The sequence below is a fragment of the Lissotriton vulgaris genome, chromosome 1_1, assembly GCF_964263255.1.
Source record: "Lissotriton vulgaris chromosome 1_1, aLisVul1.2, whole genome shotgun sequence".
NCBI classification, from domain to species: domain Eukaryota; kingdom Metazoa; phylum Chordata; class Amphibia; order Caudata; family Salamandridae; genus Lissotriton; species Lissotriton vulgaris.
Window position 1 is genome coordinate 1,418,009,819 of NC_141685.1, and position 27,610 is coordinate 1,418,037,428.

At 45.0% G+C, this 27,610-nt stretch overlaps 1 protein-coding gene across 1 annotated transcript in view; it reads right to left on the reverse strand.

Annotated features, from left to right (window-relative positions):
- The window catches only part of LRRK2 (leucine rich repeat kinase 2), a 2,096,839-nt gene that overhangs the window by 689,539 nt on the left and 1,379,690 nt on the right, over nt 1–27,610 (reverse strand). Inside the window, exon 38 of the mRNA XM_086967213.1 lies at nt 9,984–10,130. Coding sequence (XP_086823339.1) covers nt 9,984–10,130 — 147 coding nt within the window. The remainder of the gene's footprint in view (nt 1–9,983; nt 10,131–27,610) is intronic.

Consider the following 27,610-nt stretch of genomic DNA (forward strand, 5'->3'; position numbering starts at 1 on the left):
GACAGTGCTCTAGTGTTTGGGCGATTAGGGCCCAGAGACTACAAAAGAGCACTCTAATTATCTGTCCATTACTTTGAACAAGGACTCTTGAGGCGGAAGCAGAGAGTTTAGGGCTCTCATTTGTTAAAAAATTATTACTGTATTTCTTATTTAGTGCTGATATTCTCTTAACTTCACAGAATTGCTTGTGAAGATATTTCTTATCAGTTTGTTAAATAAACAAGCTGATAAGAAATGTCTGCACGAAAGCCACAAAGCAGGCGATGGTGTCCGGAGTCGGGGTGGGAATGCCTCATGAAAAGAATGGCAAGAATGCTCCCTGCAAGAATGCTCCCTGAAAAGCGTTTGCGCTAAGAATGCTGGAACGTCAAGAATGCCTCATGAAAAGCCCGAATCGGGGTGGACGGGCCTAATGCCGACATGGCGGACACCAACCCCGCTTCTAGAGAAGCCATATAAAGTACTACAGAAGTATGACCCGTCAACCACATTGGGGTAGGTAATCAGAATAAACAAACAATATCCCAACTGGTATTATTAAAAAGGCAATTAAACAAGTATGCATGAAGCATTACGAGAACAGAAACAAGGAGATTCAATACGTTTTTCAAAAGTGCTCATGGCATCTTATAATTAAAAGAATAGTTTGTCGAGTTACAGTTGTAGCAGCACTGTAAGTGAACGAATAACAAAACAACCCGAATTGGACTTGGTGCTCAGCATATGCAAGTGACACAGAAGGTGGCGACGCAAGTGACTATTGTGGTCAGCATATATGGCGCATAGTGAATGGTGCTTGAATATATACAGTGAATAAAGGAAAACAATGTGGCTCAAATGAATAACTAACCGTGGATTTTTCAGTTGTGTTGAATTAATTTGGATGAGCCACACTGGGGGCAGCGCTTTTTATTGCACTGAACGGTCGATGACGTTTCGATACTCTTTGGTTGGGATCATCTTCAAGACTGGGTTGTAATTGGTAAACGGTTCTGTACAAGAAAGGAAGAAAGAAGGCAAGGGGGGCAGGGAGGAGGGACAACGATTGCACTCGGGATAAGAGAGGTTATCCGGGCAGGGATGACTTAGGGGTGGAGGGGGGTGGTTCTATGGGGGCCGGTCTACCTGTGTGAGGCCAGCGAAGGGTGAGGGCCCGGGGTGGGGCATCGAGGAGTGGAGGGATGAGGGTGGGGGCAAGTGCAGAGCGGGGGATGGAGTTCAAAGCAAATCCTGATTTAGCTGGAAAATTTGTCATCAGGAGAAGGCCGGCGGGAGTTGAGAAAATGCTTCACAGACAGTGGCTTGGGGAGCAGTAAACGGAAGGCCGATGGAGGCGTTCTATGTGAGGCACATACGGTCTGTGAATTGTCATGCGGGTCAAGACCTGCGAGAGTAATTATGGGGGAGGTGGGAACGTGGGCACATATGGTTGTTTCGAGCGTTCTAAGGGAAGCACGCACATTCGGAGAAATAACATGCAAGTACAAGTGTGGTGGAGGTTGGAACGCGGGCTGCCTAGCGTGTGTGGCGAAAAGAAATACCTGGAGAAATCCGAGGCGGTGTCCGGAATACTTGGAGATCGGGATCGCCGAGGATGCGCTCAGTGCATTCCTAAGGTGGGGGGCGAGAAAGGGCAAGAAAGGGTGGTCGGTATGGGGAATGTGCGAGATGGGACCCAGGCAAAAAAGAGGCACGTATCAGTGATTACCTGGCCAGAAGGCAGGTCTGCGTGGGCGGTGGCCGGTAATCCAAATGAGCCGGCGGGGAGCACGATCTGTTCAATGATCGGTGATGCAGGAATGAATCTGAACAATAAATAAACAATGATTCACTCGGGGAAGAATCAGGATCAGGGAAGAGCGAGGTGGGGAACGGGAGCGATCAAGGCTTACCGCACGCTGAGTGAAGCAGCGATGGACGACTACGACTAGCTGCGTCGTGTCTGGAAAGCCGTAGTCAGGGATACTAGGTTGTTTAAGGAAGTCGAGTGGCTTCCGGGAGGGGGAGTGTCATGATCACGTGTGCGCCTGTGGGGCCGGTCAAATCAGGAAGGGTGACTCGCATGGGCGGTGGAGCGGGGAGGGGCTGGGACAAAAGGGAGCACTGTTCGTCACAAGGGAAAACAATAAAGCAATGCATATGACCGAGAGCAGAAGGAAAAGTTGGAGCAAACTGTAATTGGGTATAACAGCGATGTACAAGTGTTAATCATTACAATCATATCTAAATGTCAGTTGCAGCGATCATTGGTATAAAACGAGAATTTTCAAAGGAAAAACGGGTGTCAAGGAAAAGCAATAAACCATTACTATTGTCTGAATGCATCCGAGGCGGTTGGATGAGGAACATGGAATGGAGTGGGATAACCAGGTGTAAACCATACAAGTATATTGAAAGTCAGCAATTGTGGCGGTCGTTTACAGTAGGTGATTAATAAGGAAGACCACGCAGGGATATTGCGAAGAGGGAGAAGCCAGACACAAAAGCGACGACAATAGATCTCGCCAAGGCGAACCAGCGCCTGCACGCTGCAACGCAGGCGAGACCTAAAAAGGAATAGGTGTGCAAAAGCATACTGGATATAGCCAGTATATAATTATGGTTTGCTTATTTAATAACTGGTGCTGTTCAACAAAACTTTATTAATTATTTATTAGGGTTCGGCATGGCAAGATTCAGTCAGATAAGTCAGTAAAGAAAGCAAAAATGTTAGTTAAACTGTGCACTGACGTACGAGTTACTTACCTTCGGTAACGATGTATCTGGTAGAGACAATTCTAGCTGCAGATTCCTTCACGTAGAATTATCCACAGGCGTGAGACTGGATCTAGAAACTTATTTGCCACAGAATCCCTGCATGCCGGAGCGACATCACGCGAGTCCGCCCAGGCGTCGTCCCGGTACGTGACGTCACATGAGACCCGCCCGGCGCACCTACATCATTTTTTTTTCAGAAACTTTTCTGCACCACTACGTGGAATCACCAGATTAAAAAAAAAAAACGTGGAAGCCTGGGAACAGTGTGCGAAGAGCAGAAAATTGGAAGGAAGCAGTGACTAACAACACCACACAGAGTAGTGGCAACAACGTAGAACCCAAAGACAGGGAAGAAGAAAAAACAAGCAGAGCCCTGCGCAGCCACCCTGTCAGCACATAGACAGCCTCCCACTTCCGTGCCCCAGAGGCAAGGAACATGTGTAAAGGTCATGGCACATGTAGTAAACCTACCATCCTCATCCTGAGCAAGAAAGGGGACCAGTCCCAAGACAGACAGGGACAACAAACCTCCAAGCCACCCAAATATAGAGGCCAACCACCCACAAGTGACAAGGGCAAGACCTGGCCAGCTGACCCTTAATCAGAGGATAGCAAGTGAGGGGAGGGAGGACAGGGATAGAAAGCAATCCCCCCCAAACCTGGATTAGCCAGAGCAGGAGGGCACCGGAGCACCAGAACCCCATCCTCCAAAGAACAAAGGAAAAATGAACTGCCCCCAGACGGAGCCATCCGTCAAGAACAAAGAAGGCACTCAAAGGAGAGACAGCCCCCCACTGGGAGGAGAGTACCGAAGACCAACCCAAGGTTCCTCGCAGAATCGGGGAGGAAGGGCGGGCCTTGAAGGAATCTGCGGCTAGGAACGTCTGTACCAGATACATCGTTACCGAAGGTAAGTAACTCGTACATCTGATAGAGACTACTAGCCGCAGATTCCTTCACGTAGAACAGATACCCTAGCAATACCCGCTTGGAGGAGGGTCTGCGAAAGGACCCCAACAGCCAATACAGAACAGAGGGCCCCACAGGGGACCAGATCTGTGGACCAGGTAGAACCTTGTCCCTGCCAGGCAATGGGAACTCCCACAAGCGTAACCCCACCGACCCCAAGAGGATGAGGAGAGAAAAGAAGGCTGAAGAGGCCCGTACACTCACAACGAAGGAACCAAGGGCAAGGTCAGAGAGGCCAAAGCACTCCACTCCCCCACAATGCAACATAGCTTCCGCCCAATGCCAAGACAGGAAGAGAGGAAGAAGAAGCCTAGAGAATCCAAGGAAACAAGAGAAAAGAAGGCAAACCCACTCCAGATGGAGAGCAGCGTGCAGAACAGCGCCAGAAGTTCAATGCCGCCAGAAGCAATAAGAACAGCCCGAGGTCCCAGGAAGGCTGAGTAGGCAGCGCCTGGCAAGGGAGAACACAGAATTATCCCAGACATCAGGACAGGAGCTGGGAGAAGAGGAGATGCCCGTGCACACCACCATGAGTGGCCGCGCGCACGACCTCAAGAAGCAAAAATAACCTACCTAAACGCCATGGAGATCCAGCACCCGAAGGCGACCAGAACCTACTAACAGAGCACAAGACATATGACAGCTACCACTAGCCCACATAGGGTACGTTAAGTCCCAGATATGGGAACCCTCTTTGGAAGAACGTCCATCAGAACAAACATACATAATCAACAAAAGGGCGGTCCAGCAGCCAACAATGCCAAAGTCCCAAGGAAGGACGCAAATGGCCAGAAAACACACTCCACAGCCAGAACAACCAGCCTGAGAAGGCCCAGAATCAACGCAACTCAGGAGTCACTGAAGAGGGGACGGAGGAGGAGGAGGATAAGGCGGAGGAGGCTGGAGTCCTGCCAAGAGCCTTTGGATGGCGGAGTTGACTGGGGTAGGGAACAACAGGCTGCCATCAAATGGAAGGTCGATGAGTTGCTCCCGAATATTCTCAGGGAACACTCCGTCCTGAAGCCAAGCATGGCTAGGGAGAGTGATTGAGGAAGCCATGGCCCGGCCCAACACCTCTGAGATGTCCAGAGCGGAGTGGAGAATAAACGCTGCAAGCTCCCGGCCATCCAAGGCATGATGTCGTAAGTCCGCCTGACCAGTCTCCTAGGACGCAGCGGATCCCAGAGACTCAGCCAAGTCCCACAAACAGGAAGAGGCCCTAGCCAGAACACACAAGGTGTTAAGGGCCCTCAGGTCAGTGCTGGTTGAGGCGAACATGTTGCGCCCCCAAGAGGCCAGCCAGCAGGTCTCCCGGGACGGCGGAGTCAACAGAGGTGGCAGGGAGGGAAAAGCAGTCCGCAAAAGAGAACTGGTGGCAAAGGGATGAAGGGAAAGACATGCTGGGTCACGCGGCACCGGGAGGTGCCGGTGCAGAAGATGCTGAGGCACTGTGTCCCCTGAGGCAGGACGCCTCCAAGCTCCCTCCAGAGAAGAGAGGAGTGAACCCTCAAAGGGGAGTAAGATCTCCCTCCCACCAGAGCCCTGGTGGAGAACCTCCAATAGATGATCCGCCGGAAAGTGAACCACTGGGTCACCCATGCACAGGATGCTCACAGCCGTGGACACTGTGTGAGCGAAGGCCGTACCCACCTCCGTAGGGCCCCACGGAGGAGAAAGTGGCTCCTCTGTGGGCGACGGCTGCCAATTAAGGCAATACAGAACAGAGGGCCCCACAGGAGACCAGATCTGTGAACCAGGTAGAACCTCATCCCTGCCAGGCAAGTGGTGCCATGATCCTCCCCCAAACACCACATACAAATGAGATGAGGGTCTGTCGCCGACATAAGACGCCCACAAAACGTGCAAGTTTTGGAGCCCGAAGGTATTCGCACACTGTTCAACCAAAAAGAAATGGAAGGAAAAGGGGCCCTAAACAGGTCCATAGCAAGACCGGATCAGCGTTGCACGCGGAAAAGGAAAAAACTGATGTGGGCGTGCCGGGACGGGTCTTATGTGACCTCGCTGACGTCACGTACGTGGACGACGCCTGGGCGGAGTCACGTCATGTCGCCCTGGATGCTGTGGCAAAAAAAGTTTCCGGATCCAGTCTCACGCCTGGGGTTAATTCTGGTATCTGCGGCTAGTAGTCTCTATCAGATTCCATTTGTTTTTAGTCCAGCGGGTGAGTGTAGTATGGAGTGGTCAAAAAATGTGTGTACATGTGCAATGCAAAATAACTAAGCATAACGAGAAAGACGGAAAGAGATGTGCAGTCTGAGCCACACATACCCAGGGAGGAGGGTGGGCGCATGGAAATCTACAGCACTACGTGCTACAAGAAGATGCTTACAAGGTAACATTTTTGATTCGTAGAATGTTTTGCTATAGAAACATATTCTCTGCATAGACTGTTAAGCGGTCCCTCTGATTAAGTGGTAACTAGCATGTGGATAGACCAGATGTCTGAAAAAGGGTGCTTAAGATCAGCTGGCCAACAGAAGTTTGCTGTCTAGTCTGAACATCCAAACACTAGTCTTTGGTAAACGTGTGTGGAGTTGACCAAGTAGCTGCTTTACAAATATCATCTAAAGGGATGTTTCCAAGGAAAGCCATGGAAGTGGACCTTTTTCATGTAGAGTGTGTCCGGGGGTTGGGGGAACTCTCTTGGCTTTAAGGTTTCAGGTTTGAATACAACTGCCTATCCTAGTAGTAATTCCCGCTTTTGAAACATGCTGACCTTTTTGGGGGTTGCTGAAAACTGGTCCGCCTTATGAAAAGACTTAGGGCCTGGTTAACATCCTGGCAGATGGGTTACTACATCACAACGATGACGGATATCCTGTCCGCCGAGCTATAAATCCTATTGGATATAATGGGGTTTATATTTCAACAGACGGACATCCGTCACCAAGATCTAATTCAGGCCCTTTGTCCTATAAATGTAGGGAATGTGAGCCATGTCGACATCTAAAGTATGGAGGGCTCTCTCTCTGCCACTGACTGTGGGTGCAGAGAGAGGACCAGGAGTTCTATGATCTGGTTTAGATGAAAGGGAAATGTAACCTTGGGCAGAAACTTTAGATTGATCCTTAATACTACTCTATCATTGCAGACCTGAATGTAGGATTCCTATAATGTGAGTGCTTGAAGCTCACTTGTGCACCTGAATGAGTTTAGAGCCACTAAGAATGCCACCTTCAAGGAGAGGAACTGCAGGGGCTCATAAAGGGATCAATGAGTCAGGTGAGGACTATGTTATAGTTGCATTGAAGGGCAGGTACCACCCTTGGGGCTTTGTACTTTTGCTCTATCCTAGGTATTACTACCCTGGCTTTGAGTGGATCTCTAAATGGCTCTGGTTTTAGCATGCCTTTAACATGGATAAAAACTGGATGGCACACTCCATCTTAGTGTGGGTCTCAACTAGGGGTGTGCACAAATTTTTATTCTTCCGGCGGAATTGGGGAAATTCAGTATTTCCGCGTTATGCTTGTAATGCAGAATTAATAATACATTCCACCACTCCGCTTTGCTGGTGGAATTAATCATTCATCAGCACTGTCATGCAACCATGAGTTCCATGGGACTCTACACCATATCATAGCCTGCTGTCACCACCCAGAATAGCTATCGTCTCTGCCACCCACACTAGCTCTTCCAGTCCGAAGCGATCTGGCCTCCATGACATCATTCACATCCCCACCCTGCATGAGGGCCCTGGAGAGCTGGTGAGGCCCGGGAGAGCAAAAGGAGGAGGAAGCACAGCAGATAGAGGCTTTTTCCGGAGTGACCTGGAGCTGCCACTTGCACTACTCAAACAGGCCTGGGCCATGCGACAGAGGAAAATGCGCGAGATGACTCCGGACCGGCTTCTGGATGTCTGTGCTGTTTGCTGCACCCAAGGACACCCCCCTGGCGGTGTGGCCAGGCTACACAATCCTCATCCTCCTGGGGGGGAGCAGTCTGTACAGCTGAGAGGCCCAAAAGTTCTTCCTCTGGGATCGGTGAGTCTAGGCTGCGGAGGTGGGTCTGGGGGTAAAGCACCTGCTGCCTAGATATGTGTGTAACCTAGTTGTCTATGCCCCACCCCTTTTAAAAAGACCTTTGGGCTAATACACTTGCTGAACACATGGAACCTATAGATTGCACGCGCCTCTTCCAGCAATATATTTTAGTCGAAATATTGCAGACTAGCATGTTTCCTTAGAGCTCTCCATACTTGTCTTCAACGAGCTTGCAAGAGGGTCCAGTATCTGCAGAGAGGGGAAAAGAGGGAAACAGCTATGTGTATATTACCAGGATTTCACACTTTGGTAATGTGACGAAACAGGGATTTGAGCCAGTCTGAAGTTAACCATGCCCCCTCTGTAACTGAAAGGGGTCCATCTGTGAGATCCCTGACATCGCAATGGAACCAGTCCCTAGGCCATTAATATTGTCCTCAGGGAGCCTGGGGCATCAATAAAGACAATAATACTTATTCTAACCCAATACAATATTATGATAAGGACTAGTCAGGTATATAGTAAACTGTTCTTGTAGTTGATATTGCACCTTGCTTTATTCTCATGCCCCGGATGCTAACATCCTGGATATTGTTAACAACCCTATTTTCAAAGCATTAGTGCACACAAGCAGTAACTTGAACAGTGATGTCCAATAGCTCAGGGATTCTGTCATGGAAGCAAGTGTCTCCTTCTGGTATCTTCATCAGAAAGATTCATTCAGCCCCATCTCCCTGCCTGTCAATATTGCAGCGAGGAGATGGATGTCTGATGGGGGACTATAAGGGAGGGGCTCTGGACGGCTGGGGGCAAGCAGTAATGAGGGAAGGTGGAAAGAGAAGGAGAGAGGGAAAGACGGTGAGGGATGAGAAATCAGAAGGAGCAGAGTCCTCCACTCGCCACTCTTGAATTACTTTAGTCAACAATTTTTGCTTGGCAATGCATCAGTATATTGCTTTGCCACACCTTCCACCATGGCGATAAAAGCTAGATGACGACTTGATTTGTCACAACTTTCATAGAATTACCCCGGCATCAGAATCTTGGGTATGGCACATGGACACACATAGAATGCAATTATACACTTTAAATGGTGTCCTGCAAATCTGTTAGTTTGGTTGAAAATTCACTGCTTGCTTTTACCAGCAGGGTCCCTTCTGGGAGGGCTTCAGGGATCAGAGAGGCATGCCCCAGATGTCACATGTGCAGATGCGTGACAGTGCACTGCTCACACGAGGACTTGTGCTGACTAATGGTGGGCGGAACTGTGCAGAATTCCAGAATGTTTTATGTCACTCCAGGGAATAATGGGGAGTACAACTCCATGACTTTTGCTCACCCCTAGTCTCAACTAAGAAATCGCTCTCCTCTTGTACTATATGCAGGTCCACTTCATTATATTTGACAACCCATTGTATTGCCTCATGGTATGAAGTTGTATTGTCTGGTGGGGTGGATTTGGAACACTACAAATCTGGGTCTGGGTAAACAGTAGAGTTCGCAGAATAATAATTACAGGGGTCTTCCCCCTCGCATGGCTCCCAAGCTATGGCTTCTCTTCATTGTAGCGGCTACATGATCCTGATGATTGTGGTGAACCCAAAGTTGTATATGCCTTTGGTAGTGTGCCCGGAGATTGTAGGTAAGGATGAGGACATGGTCCAGGAGAAGGAGGCAGAGAAGGAGTGGAAGGTGCGGAGTGGATGGGGTTGGAGCCCTTGTCCTTGTGCCTCTTTTTGTGACCGGTAGCCTGTTCTTGTGCCGAAGGTAAGTCATCCAAAAAGGTCAGCTTCTACTTAGGTAGTAGGGTGTCAATGACATTGGGTGGTGGCTTAGTAGTAGTAATCGTTACCATCTGTGGATTGATATACAATCGCTTTTGCCGGGTATCATGCTATGCTTAGAGGCAGTCAAGAGTTGGTTGCTCTGAGTGATCAGGGCTTTCAGAGCGCGCGGTCCTCGACATCGAGGTTAGCCCTTAGGAGAGCCATCTTTTGAAGTTGGTACATTAAAACAAATGAGGTTGGTACCAGAGCGCAATGGACATACAATACGGAGCCACCATATACCCCGTAACTTGAGAGAATTCTTCATAGAAAACAACGTTGCAAACATTCAAGCCCAACAATAGATGGCATGTGAATAAAGAGAATGTGTATCTACAGTAACACATGCTACAAACATATTGTATTTGCAGTACATCCTAATATGATATGTAAGAACAAACATCAATCTAGTAAAAAAAGTTCATACCTAACAAGAATTCTGGTGAAAGAACAAGCTCCAGCGCATCATTGTTTAACATGATATTTCGGGGAAGGTCAGCCAAAACCAAGTCTGGAGCAATCTGAGCTATTGGGATTGTTGACCTTGCATCCTCAGGATTAACTAAGAGGTCACCTGCACAGGAAAAGAGGAACAAATGCATGTCAGTCGTCTTAGTTTGAACTGATCAATTTCAGGATTAAGCATCAATCAATATACAAATTAATACAGAGGAATAAGGTATAACACATGCCAAATGTATGGGAAAAAGGTCTGGTCTTAACTCTGCACTGGTATACAATGTTTATTAAATTCAGAGGCACCATTATAACATTATTTTCTGTTTAAATTCAATCCATTTTACATGTGGTACCATTTGGGATTATTTGAACATGTGTACATGCATATATACAATATGATAGATGAAGCAGTTCTGACCTATCAAGTCTTGAGTTTTGCCAATCAGGTTTTGCACCTGGCTACCCTATTTGGTCACCATTTCCCTCTTGCCTTTTCATCAACTCATACTCCCCTCTGTGAGTTCTTTTTCTTCACGATCTGCACTTTCCTATTCATCACAATGTCAAAACCACTTTTGCTTTGCATGTTCCCTCCCACCACCAATGAAGTCACCAGACTGAGGCCTTATCATTGTCTTTTTTTGATACAGTTTTCCTACATCCAAGCTGGCAACCTACAAATGCTAATGTGCAGCTGATCATGACACCATGCTTTCTCAATATTTCTTGTTAGGCCTTCTCACTCACTGTACTAAAATGCGTCTCAAAGTCTTAATATTTTCAAAAATCCTCACAGCTCCATTCCTGAAATAAAGCGTTAAATCCAGCATTTAATTACCCCCTCCCTTTCAAACTACTTTATCAGTTTCACCTATAAACAGGCTGATATACTACAGGAATTAAGAATGTAATCTATCAATGTGTGAGAGTACTGCTGAAGAAGAATTGGGGGCACATGCATCAATCCCGCATTTTGCGTTTTCTAAATAGCGAATTCTACCGAGTCGCTATTTAGAAATCGCAAAATGCAATGCATGAACAATTCACACAAAAGATGCGATTTTTTTAAATTCCTTACTTGCGATTCACAAATTGCGACTCGCAATTAAGGAATCAATGGGAATCGCATGCGCACTTTGCGAGTACCAAATAAGTACTCGCACATTACCCATGCAATTTCAAGGGTGATACGGGGGCCAAAAGGACACCCTGATGCACCCCTGAAAGTGCGATTAAAAAACATGTTGCACGCACACATGCCCCAAGGGCATGTATGTGTGCAACATAGAACTTTGAAAAGTGAATTTTGAGCATTTTTCTAAGTTTTCGAAAATTACCATCAACTTTAAGGTGATCGTAATTTGTGTTTCTTAATAGCGAAATTGCTAATTGTTGTTTGTTGTTGCATTGCATTAACAGAATCGCAATTTGCGATTCCCTAAATGCAATTGCAATTTAAGTAATCACAAATTTTGCGAGAACTTTAAAAGTGATTTTTGCATTTGGGATGATGCATCCCAAATGTAAAAATTGTGGTCACAAGGAGGCAGATTCTGCAAATCTGCCCCTTTGTGACCGCAAAAAGCAATGATGCATGTGCCCCATAGATTCTTCATGTTATCCAGCTTTTCAATAAATAATACCAACCAAGGGCATTTTACATACCAGTCTTCAGGGCATAGCTCCTTAATCATAGGTCCTTAATCTCCACAAGAAGTGCAATTAACATGATCTCAAATGCCTCTGTCAATATTTCTCTTTATGATCCTAACTTAGAACCTGTCCAAACTCATTGAAAAGCAAAGACCAAATAACTTTCTTCCCAAACAGCCATGCTTGCCAAAAGAACATCAGGGAGCTAAAATGCCAACCAACTCTAAATTCTCAGGCTACAGTTTAAAAGAGGTCCATTGCCAATGCTCATTATCCAACCATAGGGATACAAAAGGCGCAGACCTAGGAGCAACACACTGCCCTACTGCTGCAACAGAAGATCCTCCCACTTTGTTTGGAGGACAGATAATCATGACCAGGGGTTCTGGGTACTACTGTTTTCTAGCCTAATCTGGTGCTACACGGATGACTTAAACCCTGTTGGTTCTGATCATCTTCAGAACTGGATGCAGGAGAGGAAGTGGTGGGAAGGCATGCAGGAGTCGTGAGTTCCACTCTAGACAGAAAGCATCTCAGAGAGAGAAGTGCTCATGTTTCTTGTCTCCGATGCCCTGGCTCCAGACAAACTACAGGGGGTATGCAATCCTTAGTGTGAATGCAGGACACAGGCTATCCATCTGTGAGTAGGGCTGAGCATAGCTCTGCCCCCCTATCCTGCCACTGATTTCCCATCCAGGCATATCTAAGCCTCTATTGTGTGTGGGTGCCAGGTAGGAATACACAAAGTCCAACCTCACCCAGTCATGTTAACCTGAAGCAGACTGCAGGCTCTAAATGGCTAAGGCAGGAAAATGGCGACTTTTAAAAGGGGTATTTTCAAACTTGTAATTCAAAATCTGACTTCACCATTAAAGAGGATTTTTTCATTACAATGTCAAAGACTACAAACATGATTTGTCTACCTGCTCCCATATTGGAGTTATAGCTTATTAAATGTAATAAGGTAAATCCAATGTTATTGTATGAGAGAGGCAGTCCTAACAATAGTGAAAAATGAATTGCAGAGTTTTTCACCACCCGTATATAAAATTTAGAGGCACATGTCCTACTTTTAAATACACTGAACCCTACTCTCTGGGCTGTATAGAGCCTACCCTAATGGTAACATATATATTAAAAAGGAAGGTTTAGGCCTGGCAAGAGGTTTACTTTGCCAGGTCAAAATGACAGTTTAACATTACACCCACAGACTTCAGTGATAGGCCTGAGACAAGTTGGTGAGTCTACTTAAGTTGGTGGCACAATGAATGCTGTAGGCCTACTAGTAGTATTTAATGTATAGGCTCTGGGTACATGTAGTACCACTTTACCAGGGACTTACAGGTAAATTAAATATGCCAATTGGGCATAAGTCAATGTTACCATGTTTTTAGGGAGTGAGCAAATGCACTTTAGCATTGGTTAGCAGCGGTAAAGCACACAGAACCCTAAGGCAAACAAAACGAGATCAGAAAAATATGGAGTAGTAAGACAAAGTTTGGTGAAGACCACCTTAAGACTGACAGGCTATTTCTCCCAATTATAATACCGTGGATTTCCTGTCTGCAGATAATTTGCAGAGGTTTTTCTTGGGACCAAAGGGCCATGCCAGGACTTACGTCATGTTTGTAGATCGCCACTGAACATATTACAATTTTGTGAATGATAAAAATTGATTACATTTACAGAGGCCTACAATGATTTGATATATCACTTGGTTTAAGATTCAGATAATTAATAGCTTTCCAGAAATGGACATGGAGACCATGCATTATAGTTTTGATAAGATTGTGTGTTCGTTGTGATCTGCATGTGTTTGGCTCACATGCGACTTTTTCTTTGTTGTTTCTTAATTCAAGACCAATGTTAATTGGTAGATTATCTACCTTAATAAAAACCTGCCCGATTTTAATTTTCCAGGCATTTAACTTCTGAAAGAATGGGGTGCCTGTATTTGTAGCGCGATTTCCAGTCAATGGAAATACTTCTTGACTGTTTCCACATGGAACAGGGTCAAGACTGTTTTGCATATGGCTGGGTCCAAACTGGGGTGGTGTGGTGAGCAAAAGAATGATGGATAAAACCCAAATCCTTGTGACTGGGGGTGAATATTTGCATTGTCCAGCATTTCATCCATCAGTTTCTTTTGCATACCTCGGAAACTCCAGCGTGCAGTACTGATGACACTGCGCGTAATCTTCGGAGGCGAACAAATCTTACCCAGGTTTTCCCCACTGCTGAAAGAGACCTTGCGCCACCTCTGACTGGAGACGCCACTCATGAGCCGCTAGGCTGCTGAGTTTGTCCGCCCTGGCTCTTAGAGAACCTGCCAGGTGTTGAACCAACAGGGCTATGCCCTGCTGTTCCAGCCATAACCAGAGACAAAAAGCCTCTTGACAGAGGGTTCATGACCCCACACCGCCCTGCTTGTTGCAGTAGCACATGGCAGCTGTGGTGTTGTCTGTGAACACCTGCACTAACTTCCCCTTGACAGAGTGAAGAAATGCCTTCAATGCCTACCGAATTGCTTGGAGCTCCAATACATTTATGTGGAGCCCCGTCTCCAGCAGACACCAGTGTCCTCTGATCTCCAACTCTCCCAGATGGCCGCCACATTCCAGAAAGGACGCATCTGCCACAACTGTTAGATCTGGTTGGTGAAGGAACAGAGGTCTGTTATGTTATGTTATGATAAAATCATTTTTACCGCGCACGGTCACCAGACGGTTTCATGGCGCTCATAGACAAAAGCAGAGGGGTCAAGCAGCAGGGTTACTCGTAGGCTAACTGGAAGAGATGCGTTTTGAGTAGTTTGCGAAAACAGGTATAATTAGGACAGACTCGGATTGTAGTCGGAAGGGAATTCCACAGTGCAGGGGCGAGAAAAGAGAAACAAGAGCCTCCGTGCTTTTTACGTTTATACCTGGGGACAGTTAGGAGGTTGTGTGCAGAGGACCGGAGATTTCTTGAGGGAATGTGACGCTTGAGGCTAAGGGAAGTGAAAGCTGGGGCAAGAGCAAGAAGTGCCTTAAAAACAGTGCAACCCAGTTTAAAAATGCATAGAGAGGCTACTGGGAGCCAGTGCAATCTCCTCAACAGTGGCGAGACATGTTGGTGCTTAGGCTGTTGAAAGACCGGTCTGGCCGCCTTATTTTGTACCAGCTGAAGCCGATTAAGATGGTAAGCAGGAATCCCAGCATACAGGGAGTTGGCATAGTAAATACGGGAGGTGACAAGGGCCATGATGACAAGTGTGAGAGCCTCAGTAGTGAGAAACCTGCGAATTTTGCAGATCATGCGCAGATGGAAAAAGCAGGAAGAGGTGACAGCATTAATTTGAGGCCTCATAGATAGATCACTAGATATAATTACACCAAGGCTCTTCACCCAATTGACAGGACAGGGTGGGGGGCCAAGGGAAGGGGGGCAAAAACTAGAGCTCCAAAGATTGGCCGACCCTCTTGTCAACACCAACTCCGTCTTGCTGGGATTGAGTTTCAGCTGGCTAAAATGCATCCACTCAGAGATGGCAAGCATGGTGGATTGGAAATTGACACAGGAAGAAGGGGAGGAATCAATAGGAAAAATCAGCTGTAAATCATCCGCATAATTGAAGATAGTGACCGGGGTGTGACGAAGAGAAACAATAAGGGGTTGCATGTAGAGATTAAATAAAAGGGGCAAAAGAGCAGAGCCTTGAGGGACACCACAGGAAAGTGAGGAATAGGGGTCTGAGAAAGTGGACAGATGGACTGACTGGGAGCGCTGGTGCAGGAAGGAGCTGATCCATGTTAGAGCCATGCCCTGGATGCCCGCATTTTTGACACGGTCGATCAAGATGGCATGATCGACCGTGTCAAAAGCAGCCGACAGATCTAATAGAACAAGGGCTTGGGCCAAGTTCTTATCAGCGCCTTGCCTCAGCACGTCCATTACAGCCACGATGACAGCTTCAGTGGAGTGGGCCGGTCTAAACCCGGCTTGCTGGTCGTCTAAGAAAGAAGACCCTTCAATGAATGCGCTGAGGCAGCGGGTGACATAAGTCTCCAGAATCTTCCCCAAGTAGGGGAGAAGGGAGATCGGCCGATAATTGCTCAGGACAGATGGATCAGCACCATGCTTTTTAAGTATGGGGACAACAACTGCTTCTGACCCAATCGTGATTTGTTAACCACCACTGCAGATCCTTTGCAGTTCCTTCTGAGATCTGAACCAGGTCAGTGAGATTTCCCCGATGCTGTGCCCATTGGAACTTCAAGACCCACTGCAGAGCCTGTATACGCATCTGGTGTGTCCTACCAACAGGATACAGGAGGCCATGAGGCCCAACAGCCTCAGAGTCAGTCTAACCAAAACCTAGGATAGAGGCTGAAATATCAGAATCATAGTCTGAATATCCTGGACTCGCTGCTCAGGAGGATAAGCCAAAACTGCACTGTTTCCAGAACAGCTCAGATGGAAGGGAGAGTCTGAGAAGGAGTCAGGTGTGACTTCGGCACATTTATAGAGAACCCAAGCAAGGGTTTGCCGTAGTCTGAAGGTGGGAGATGACTGCCTGGGGCGAGGACACCTTCAACAGCCAGTCATTGAAGAAGGGAAAGACTGACACCCCTAACCGTCACAGATGAGCTGCCACCACCGCCATCACCTTGGGGAACTCCCAATGGGCACTGGAAAGGCCGAAGGGGAGCATGGTAAACTGAAAGTGCTAATGGCCTACCTTGAACTGAAGCTAATGCCTGTGACCCGGCAGGATGGGAATGTGAAAATATGTGTCCTGCAGGTCTAATGCTATCATCCAGTCTTCCATGTCTAGGGCAGACAAGACCTGAGCCAGAGTAAGCATTTTTAATTTCTCCTTTTTGAGAAAGAGATTGACGGTCTGAAGATTTAAAATAGTCCGTAACCCCATGTTCTTCTTCAGAATCAGAAAGTAGCGGGAATAACAGCCACTGCCTACTTCAGAAACTGGGACCCTTTCTATAGCTCCCTTGGCCCAAACAGCCTGAACTTCCTCTTGCAACAACTTGAAATGATCCTCCGTCAGCCGTCAACGGCTGACGGAGGATCATTTAAAGTTGCTCCAAGAGAAAGTTTAGGCTGTTTGGGCCAAGGGAGCCAGTTGTTTGAAGCCAGGCATGGCGCCTCAATGCCACCATCGATCGATTCTAGGCCACAACGTATGGTGAATTTTGCTGCATCTCTCTCATCCTTGACAGCTTGGGAGAGCGCAGCCCGGTCCTCCTCTGGGACTTATGGCAGCAACTGTGCAACCGTCTCCCAAAGGGATTGGGAGAAATGGCCCTATAAGCATGTAGTATTCACCGACCGCAATGCCATACTGGAGAAAAAAACTACTTCTTTTGGAATGTATGCCACCTCTTGGATTCCCTATCCGGAGGGGTGGAAGGGAATGCGCTTTGGGGCGTGGATGCCTTCACCCCCAAACTCTCTGGGGTGGGGTGTTGGCTGAAGAACTTTGGGTAGCCGGTGCTGGGTGATGGCGGTGTGCAATCAACCTATTCACAGTAGCCCCTGTGCCAGGTTTGTCCTTGTTCTTAGAAGGACGTTTGTAAATGCCTCATTAAAGGGGAACAAGAGTTTGGAAGTGGAAGCCTAAGTCAGGAGATTAGTCCTGACCTGCACCGAGGGCAGCACCAGTCCAAGGACCTCAGCTACCCTTTTAACCACCATGGCATAGGATGCCCCTTCCTCCATAGCCACTTTTGGAGGAGAGAGCATGACAGTATCTGGGGAATTATCCAGTCCACTGGCCTCCTCAAGTTCCCTATACCAGTCCAAATTCTCCTCAGAGACTTCCTGGGTTTCAAGAGGATCCCCAGACCCCTTCCATTCCTCTCCTGAGCCTAGCCCGTCCTCAAAGTGCTCAGGCTACAGCATAGAACATCTGGGTTCTGTCAACGTCGGAATTGGCGTCGACTGATGCCGTTCCGTCTCCCTGTCGTCAGGGATGAGGATGGAGCTTGTGCCACGATGGGCATCGGTGAGGTCACAGGTACCGACTTCAGATTTGACAGCGGGGAAGGTCGCGTTAGCATGACCGTCGTTGAACCAGATCCGGGATCGGATCCCTGGGGCCCCACCGGCATCGTGGGTGAATCAGACTGCGTCAAACCGAATGGGGCCCTTCCGACTCCACAGAGTTTGAAAACTCACCAGCGGGGTCGTCCTGCTCAAAAATGCGGCACATGGCTTCGTAAAACTCTTATTTGAGCGGGAGCTGCTCTGGATGCTGGAAAGGGGTGGAGATGGGAAGGTGACACAGGTGACTTTGGCTCCGGGGAACCATGCCTAGAGCGTTGGTGCTCCATACCTCTCTTAACGTTAGATGCCAGTTGCGTTGAAGACAAAGTAAGATTGGACTCCATCTTCTTATGCCTCTCACCAGAGTGTCCCGAGGACCTCGAATGAGAGGAAGAGGACTTAGGGCTCTGTGAGTTGTCGAGCGACCTCCTCTTCTTCGATCAGGAATGTGACCTCCTCGGAGTCTTGCTTGACGGTGTCGACTGCCGGGCCGTGAGTAACTTCATTGCCCTCTCCCTCAAAGTCTTCGGAGCCTTCGCCCGACAGTCTGAACAGGACTTTGTATCATTGTCATGCTCGAGACACCACAGACATACGCGGTGGGGATCGGTGACCAACATCATGCGGGAACAAGTCCCGCACGGCTTTAAACCTGTCTTCCTCAAAGACATTCCTAGCACACAAAGTCGAAAAGTACAAAAACAAAAGTCGAGAAAAAGCCAAAAAGAAACAGAGGAGTAGCACTTGCCGGATCAGCGCTTAACTGGCACAGAAAGAAAAGAACTGATGTCCGCGTAGCTGGGTGGGACCTATGTAGGCACCGCAACCTCATAACCGATGCGGAACCAAATGGAGCCACCTGACGTCACGCCCCAAGGGGTATTGCTCAGCAAACGTTTCCAAATCCAGCCTGACGTCTGGGAAATTCAAAGGTAAGAAATCTGCAGCTAGAAGTCTCTATCAGATGATTCCTTGAGTATGTCATAACTACATGGGTCATTCCGTATCTGCTCTGCATACTTACCGCCTGCATGTTTACATGAGTATACCACTAGTATCTGGGCGTTCGGATGTGTGCATGAGTAGAGCCTGAATGATTTGACGAGTGCATGGCTAATAATTCAATACATGCATAGATTCTGGTAGAATTATTAAATGAGTGCAACTCTAGTGCCTGGATGATTGCAAGAGTGCATACATAGTATATAGGCGTTTTATGCATTGCATGGATAGTACACACATGATTGTTTAAGCCCATTCATAGCACCTAGCCTATTGGATGAGTGGCTGAATAGTGTTTCAGTGATTAAATGCTGCCCATTTCTTTTTAGTTGACCGAACAGGTAGTGCCTGGATGCTTCCATATCTATCTGGAGAGTGCCTGAAGAATTGAATAAGTGCATCAGTAGTGCCTGGCTAATTACATGAGTGCATGACTAGTGTCTGAGTGATTGCACAATCCCATTGTTAAAGCTTGAGAGATTGGATGAAAGTAAGAGCTTTCCAGTCCGACCCAGAGAACCGTAGTCCAGACTCTTGTTACTTCTAGACTGGACTACGGTAACATCCTTTATCTGGGAGCCAATAAATATGTGACATGCAAGCTACAGCAGGTACACAATACCGCTGCCAGATTACTCTGCCGAGTTCCCAGAACAGCCTCTATCCTCGGCTCCATGAAGGACATTCACTGGCTCAGGGTTGAAAACCGGATCAAGTTTAAAGCTCTGAGATATATGTTCAGTATTAAGCTTAGGATAGCTCCCCTTTATTTGCAGAATTAAGCTCACCCCTACCTGCCTTCATGTACCCTTCGGTCTACCACCCAGGCTAAATTCCAGGTGCCTAGGGTTCGACTATCCCGTATGGGTGGCCGCTCTTTCTCTTACTTGGGCCCTGTATTGTGGAATGCTCTTCCTTTGTCTCGCACCCAGACTAACTTTATACTCTTTCATAAGTCACTTAAAACTTGGCTTTTCAATCATTAAGTCCCATCCTCTTTTTTCTGCTGTTTCTGACGGGCGCCGGGAAATCCTTTTTGGGTAGCTGTTGCGCCTATAATTAAATTAAAAAATGTAATTAAATTAAAAAATAAATAAGTATACGGTTGGGGTGATTTTATTAGTGCAAGCCTATTAGCTCGGTAATTAAATGACTGCAAAGTTACTTGATGGATGATAGATTTACTGCAATGGTACTCTAAGTAATGACATGCGTGCATGAGAAAAGCCTCAGTGTAACGTCATTGCACATATGTACCTCAGTATTTCAATGACTGCATGGGTTGTAAGAGGGTGTTCAGATGGCTGCATAGGTTATGCGTAAATGTTAGAATGATTGCATAGTTACAGGCTTGTTACTGGCATAATTCATTAGATAGTACCCAGGTGATAAGATGAATGTATACATACTGCCTGCCTACTTCAATGACAACATAATTTCTGCCTGCCTGATTGAAAGAGTACATGTATTGATTCTGGCTAATTGAATAACTCCATGGATAGTGAATCACTCATTTGATGGTTGAGAATAGTGGATGGGTGATTCCAGGAGTGCCTGAATACTGCCTTACTGACTGAGAAAGTATCTTTATTCCTATTAGATACATAAAAGTTGTCACTATATCTCAGAGTCTTTGGTTATCTCCTTCTGTCAGTATCAAACTACCTGTTTTACTGTATACATGCTTTTCTTCTGAGCTATGCATGAGTGAAATCTAGGTATCACACTTGATATAAAATTGCATACATGGCTCTCTAGAAGCATACATTGCTTTGTTACTGAGCGTGCACATGCATCACTAATTTTCTAAAATGTAAAACAATATTTTGAAATTTTCAAAGCACAAAACCTTTTAGGAATGGCATACCTACATCATTTCTCAAATACTACTTCTGCTTCTAAAACATATATTCAGCAAATCTCAAACAAAAGTTACACTCAAAATGCAGCTGGTACAAGGACTCTTGAGACATTCGCACAATTAATCCTTTTCATTTTAAAGAAATACACCACACTCACTACACACATGACAATTTCATCAGACTTACTGAACATAGATAACCATGTAAACATATATGAGATTTCTTAATAGATGTACACCTTCAAGTTATCTTTCCCAAAATATATACCTCTCTGTATCTTTAAGCAAATTCAAAAGTCCCACCGTATATATAGCTATGTGCAAGCGCAAAAAACATATCTTACCATCTAAGCATATGGAAAGTGGTCATATAAGTTAAAAACCACAATCACTTCCCAATAAATACCTAACAAGCTCTACTTCTTTGTAATTCAAATACAGGCAAACAACATGTTCTCATCTTTTATTTTTCACTACACTGCACACGATGTGTAGATGTTTAAAGCATTCTTAGTTCCTCGTTGCAACTTAAAATATGCAGTGTAATAAACAGGCACTAATTCATTTTTCTCTTACTTCACAAAACATTTATCATTAACCTTTTAAACATATGCCCTCTAATAGATACAGTTAATCTGATATATTTTTGCTCATTACTGTGATACTCCTTTTAATGAAACTTCCATATACATCTTCATTTTCAATGTACATTTTTATACTTTTATTGTAATAATTATATAGTTGTATACATACCACTGAATTCAGTTTGTGGATTATATTATTTTAGATCTTTCAGCATAGTTTAGACACTGTTAATATTGGTAAAAAACTAAGCACAAGAATGGTACACCACTCTAATACAAAGCAAGTCTAAAATGGCAACCTCTTTAACTTTCCACTTCATCATCATGAGAAAGGCAGCAAATGAAATCATGTCTTTCATTTTTGACAACTGCGCCTCCACCTGTAAATGGTTAGCATCTGTTAACACTTTCCCTCTCTATCGAAAAGAGGTTCCTGTTGCTGCGTTTTCACAATGTTTTTGTGATGATCACGGAGAAATTGCGAGAAAAAAAAGGGAGTCCCAATCGATATTTAGCTTCAGTTTTTTTAATTTAAATACTGCACAACAGTTTATTACATAGTCCTGAGTTGAAAATTTAAACTTGTCGTTACTTAGATTGTGTCATCAATCTTCAACTTTCCCCCCCAAAAAAATTCTGTCTCTTTAACACCCTTCCCCCCCAGTGGAACCAGTAGGTCAAACGCTCACAGCACATTCTAGAAGGAACATGCAGCTTCCAAAAAAGATGAAGCAGGTGTGGTTCACTCTACAGATTCAAAGCATTTCCTTGTCTGTATTACATTTCTTTTTTTAAACAACAGCCAATAATAAGCCTTCTTTCTGAGCCATTCAACACACTACCTAATTTTATTCACTTTCATGCGGACAGCATCCAATGAAATATTTATAATTTTTTTTTTTTTAAATAGGAAAAGAAGCACCTCCATTTTAACTGCTTTTTCCTTTGGAAAACGACCTCATTCAGCTCCAGCCTTCTCCTCACTATTATTGCTCCTTCACTTCAAAATGCATACAGCATGGATTGTTGGCCACAGCTACATCTATTGGGCTAAAGAGGCTGCAAAAATGAGAAGGACTTGGGTTTGCCAAATGTACAGATTACATGGTTTGCCCAGAGATTGTTAAAGTTTCAGCAGTTGCTGGCATTGTGGATTCCCAAGCTCCTCCTCACCTTATGATTGTGCACTGTGGTGACAATGACCTACGCACATTAACGGGGGTAGGGCTCGAAATCCTAATGAAAGAAACCTTTGCAAAACCTTTGCAAAACTGATGTTGCTTTGCCCTCACACTCTCTTGGTGTACTCTAGTAAATGCCAAAGACAGAAATGAAAGTGGTCAAATCAGTTCTGTCCATAGATTGACAAAGCCAGGAAACATGTTAATAAAACTGTTTCTGCATTCCTCAGAGACCATCGCATGTGCAGCATCTATAACAACAATCTGCGTTTTTACATTCATGGCATTTCAAAATAATTGAGTATACAGATGACGGCAACAGGGTTTTCTAAGTAATCTGAAACTCTGCATCCGGTCTTATGTGTAGCAGCCATATGCACACAACCAACGCAACTGCTCTTGCCAGAGCCACTCTAGTAAACAAAATATTGTGTTTTTTTTGTATAGGTTTTTTTTTCTTTAGTTTTTGGGGATCTTTGTGACAATGTTGCGATCCCTATGGACACGTAGTGAAAACGGAAACCAAAAGCAGACATTCAATGGCCACCAGCACATCCAAAAATATTATGTAAAAAATCCATTCTGAACATTGCTCTAAACACATTACTATATATCATATTTTAGTAGTGTTTCTTTAAAAACCATCTTCCAGACCAATTTTCTATTTTTGCAGTTATTCAGGATGTTGCAATGACGTTAACTGCGACGATCGCGCCTTTCCCATAAAGTGAAAACACATATATGCACACACATTTTTTTTTTGTCCTCATTAGCCACTTCATCGTTCCAAGAACTCTCCGACCGCCAAGACACATTCGTCTCCGTACAGGTAGGAAACCAGAAAATAGTTTCGTAACCCCCAGAGAGGCAGACCCGATGTCTCAGCGAGGGGAAACCTCGTACGATCTATCTCCATTCAAGCCTGTTGCCGGCTGTTAGTCCAATAGCTTTGTGGCATGGGGAGCCTCCCGTTGGACATGGAGTATTGGGTTTAATCATCGGACCCGGGGGAAAGAAAAAAAAAAACCGGGTTCTCTGACAGCTTTATCTCCACCCAATTAAATAGTTCCAGAATCTCACAGTACGGGGACTACAGGCTCTTGCCAAATTAACTTTAGATGTTGCATAAAGTGATGTCAACCACTCTGCATGAGTCGGCGTTAATTAATGTTAACCCAGTTTTTACATATTTGTCTTCTTGCTAACAGATAGGCATAGTATAGGAATTCCCTCTCTAGTCCCTAATAACTACAGACCATGAGAATGGCATCGACATTTTAGGAATTGATTCAAGAGATATCTTGACTTCTTGCCAGAATCTAGTGATATTCGGGCACTCCCAAAACATGTGTAAATCTGAGGCTGCTGGAAGAAGGCATTTACTGCAGCACTTCCCTGGTTGGAACTTAGAGAGTTTTTTAGGGGAGTAGTACGCGCGATGTAGTGTAAATAATTGGTTGCGCCTCAACCACGCAGGTTTTATTATTTTATACAAAAGGCTAAAGGATTTCATCCATAGTTCTTCTGCCTGGGCTTCTCCATCTCCTCCCCACAGTTTTACCGGAAGGTTAAATTCGCCTTTACCTTCTTCCATGATGTTCCAATAGTAAAAAGCAACCTCTTTACCCCCATAGGCTTTCTCGACTAAGTTTTTCTCTAAGGAGCTGTACCCTCCAATTTTGACCTTTTTCTTTGTCTGATCTCGAAGCCAACTAGACAGTTGTATATAGATGAACCAGGATAATGGTGAGCTTATCCTGTCTGAGAATACCTCCCATTCTAGTAAGGATCCTCCTGCCACCAACTCTCCCCATCTTTCTATTCCTGCCTCCAATAACACAGTTTTAACCGTCTCGTTGTATTGCGGAGAGAACCCTGGAAAATCCCAGATCGGTGCAAAATTGAAAAGATATGCCATCCCAACCTTAGATTTGATTTGAGTCCATTCTTTTAGGAACCAATATAGAGTCTTTAGCCTCACTTTCTTAAAAAAATCTCTGATGGCCAAACTTAAACAAGAAGGCATCAAGTGGAAGATTAGAGCCCAATAACATTGCTTTGAACATACGGCCATTTGAATTGTCCTGGGGGGTCTTTAATAGCATCCTAGATGGGACAGATGAAAAGCCCAGGCGTAATATTCCAGGTCTGGCAATGCGAGTCCTCCCTTCTCTCTCCTCCTCCTTAATTTCTTCCATGCCAGCCTGGTTAATTTAAAGCTCCAAATAAATGAATTAATGTTTTGTTGACATTTAAACAGTTGTGTAGTGTCGAATGTTAATGGAATAGTATTAAAAATAAATGTGTATTTGGGGAGAATGGTCATTTTCACTAGGCTCGTTCTCCCATAGATGGTGAGCGGGAGAAAGGACCATGCTTTCATCAATGCCTTGGATTCGCGGAAAATCCGATCTAGATTAGTCTGGGCCAAGATGTTTATATCATTTGTGATTCTAATCCCCAGATAGTGGATTGAAGGTGTCACCGGGAGCTGAAGGTTTGTGATGTTCCAAGCCATTATATCTGTTTTTCCGGCATTTATTTCATAGCCTGAGAACTTTCCAAATTCTTCGGCCCTTTTTATGACCTTAGGGAATGTCTGTGCAGGGTCAGTGGTATATATGAGAATGTCGTCAGCATATAGCCCGACTTTCTTCTCCCAACCAGAGAAAGAAAAAGGCAGAATATTGATGTCCTCTTTATGATCTGAACAAATGGTTCAACATAAATGTTAAATAGAAGAGGGGAGAGAGGACACCCCTGTCTTGTCCCTCTACTGATTTCAAAAGGTTTTGTACATGTGCCGTTAATCAAAAGGCTGGCTCTCGGGTTTTTATACAGCAAACCTATCGCTCTACAAAATTTGGGGCCAAATTAGAATTTTTCCATAACTGCAGTTAAATAGGACCAATTGACCCTATCGAATGCCTTTGTTGCATTGAGTGTCATGATTACAAGAGTCAAGGCAAAGGTTGAGGCGATGTCTATCGCTCCGACCAGATCATAAGTTAGGTCAGCCAGTTGTCGACCTCTAATAAATCCCTTTTGGTCATGATGGATAATCCTTCCAATCTCGTCTCCTAAACGTGCAAACAAAATTGCTGAAAAGATCTTATAATCATTATTGAGAAGCGAGATTGGACGATATGATCCAGTCTACTGGATCCTTCCCTGATTTTAACATTAAGGCAATATTTGCCTCACCCCAGGAGCTAGTTGGTGTCTCACCCCTGATTAAGATGTTATTAAAAAGATTTGTTAAGATCGGGGTGACAGTTGGATTTAATACTCGATACAATTCGCCAGGAATGCCATCCGGTCCTGCAGCCTTTCCCTGTTTTAGTTGTTTAATGGCTCTTTCCACTTCTGCCTCTGTTATCTCTTTATCTAGTTGTTCACTCTGTTGCCTAGTCAACTTTGGAAGGTTCACCTTTTCCAACCACTCAGTTCTTTCCTCAATGTTGACTTTGATCTCATCTGTATAAATCTTCTGAAAAAAACCGCGAAAGGCTTCCCCTATTTCCAAATCTGTTTTTCTGTTATTCCTTTCACCTTCTAACCTCACTTCTCTTATATGGTTTCTGGCTTGGTCTGCTTTTATTTTCCAAGCTAGCAGCTTCCCCGCCGCCTCGCCATATTCAAAGTGGGAAAGCTTACTGGCCTTCCATCTTTTGTTCACTCTCTCCTGCAATATCATGTCTAATTTATTTTTTAACTCACATCTTTTTTCCGAATTTACCGGGGGCCCTTGGTCTACTGATTCTAAGTGAGCCAGATCTTGCTCTATTTTTGATACCTCCTCTCTATATTTCTTTTTTCTGAAGGAAGCACGATTTGTGATACAACCCCTTATATATGCTTTCCATGTCTCCCACACACTGACCAAGGGGTCAGAATCTAAATTCCACTCCAAAAAAGAAGCGGATTCGGATATACGATGTTCTCTTTCCTCTTCATCCAGAAGGATGGTACGATCAAAAGACCATGAAGCATAGGTGAAATTCTGATCTAACATTATAGAAAAAAGGATAGCTGAATGATCGGAAATATGCTGAGGGAGATATATTAAGTTCTTTATAATGTCTTTGAGAGTGAAACTGAATAAGGCATAGTCTATACGCGATTTATGTTTATATTTGTAATTATGAAAAGAGACACCCAAAGTATTTCCAGCTCTTTGTCTCCAGAGGTCGTCCAACCCCAAGTTCGACATACAGGACAAAAGAGTATCTCTCATTTTATTGTGTGTTACAGCTCTAGAGCTGGGGGATTTATCCAATTTTGGATCCAGGACCAGATTAAAATCACCCATCCATATTATAGGATTTTGAGTCGTGATCAGATGATTCTGTAACGTATTAATGTGAGAAGGATCATCCTGGTTGGGGCCATAGTACCCCACCAGAGTATATCGCCTCCCATCGAGCTGAACATTGGCTATCAGCCATCTACCACTCGGATCAGTCCTCCAATCCGCAATCTGAGCCTTAGCTCCCTTTTTAAAGATGATGGCTATTCCGCGAATATTGGCATTGTGATCTGTGCTGAGGAATTTGTCCACCCATTTTAGTTTTTTCAATATATCTGTAATCTCTTGTTTCGTTAGATGTGTCTCCTGGATTGTTATAACCTGCGCAGGTGAATCTCTAAGGTACTGCATGATTTTAAGTCTCCTTCCTCGTACGCTCAGGCCATTTACATTCCAGGACAGAAACTTGATATCCCTCATTTGACCTTAACATCTGAATTCCCCGTTCTTTTCCCGTGTGGGCCTTGTGCAGTTTTCTACTATTCTCTGTCTACTGTGTGTTGATCTATCCAACCGATTTAGAGGACAATTCCTGGAATCAACAAAGTTTAAAAAGTTAACATTTTGCTCGTGAAGACTTTTTAGTGCTTTCTCCCACCCTCCTTCCCCCCTCCCCCCCTACTTTCTCTGGCCAGATGACTTGCCAGATTGTCGTCACCGACATATCCCCCCCTGTGGCCCCATCTATCTCATATGAATTATATTGGTCGATTGTGTGATAGAAATCAAATTTATGTGGGTGGCGTATTTATTGTGCTAAAGAGAAAGAAAAAATAGACCAAATAGCGTATATCAGGGAGAGAACTGAAAAAGAACTGAAAAAGAGGAGAGCTGATAGTTGGAGCCATTATGTATGTTATATATTCTTATTTGTATTCTATATTGTGTGTTTTGTTCTCTTCTCTTTTCAGGCTGTTTTCAGGCTGTTTGTTGTTTCTACTCTTTGACTCTATGACCCTA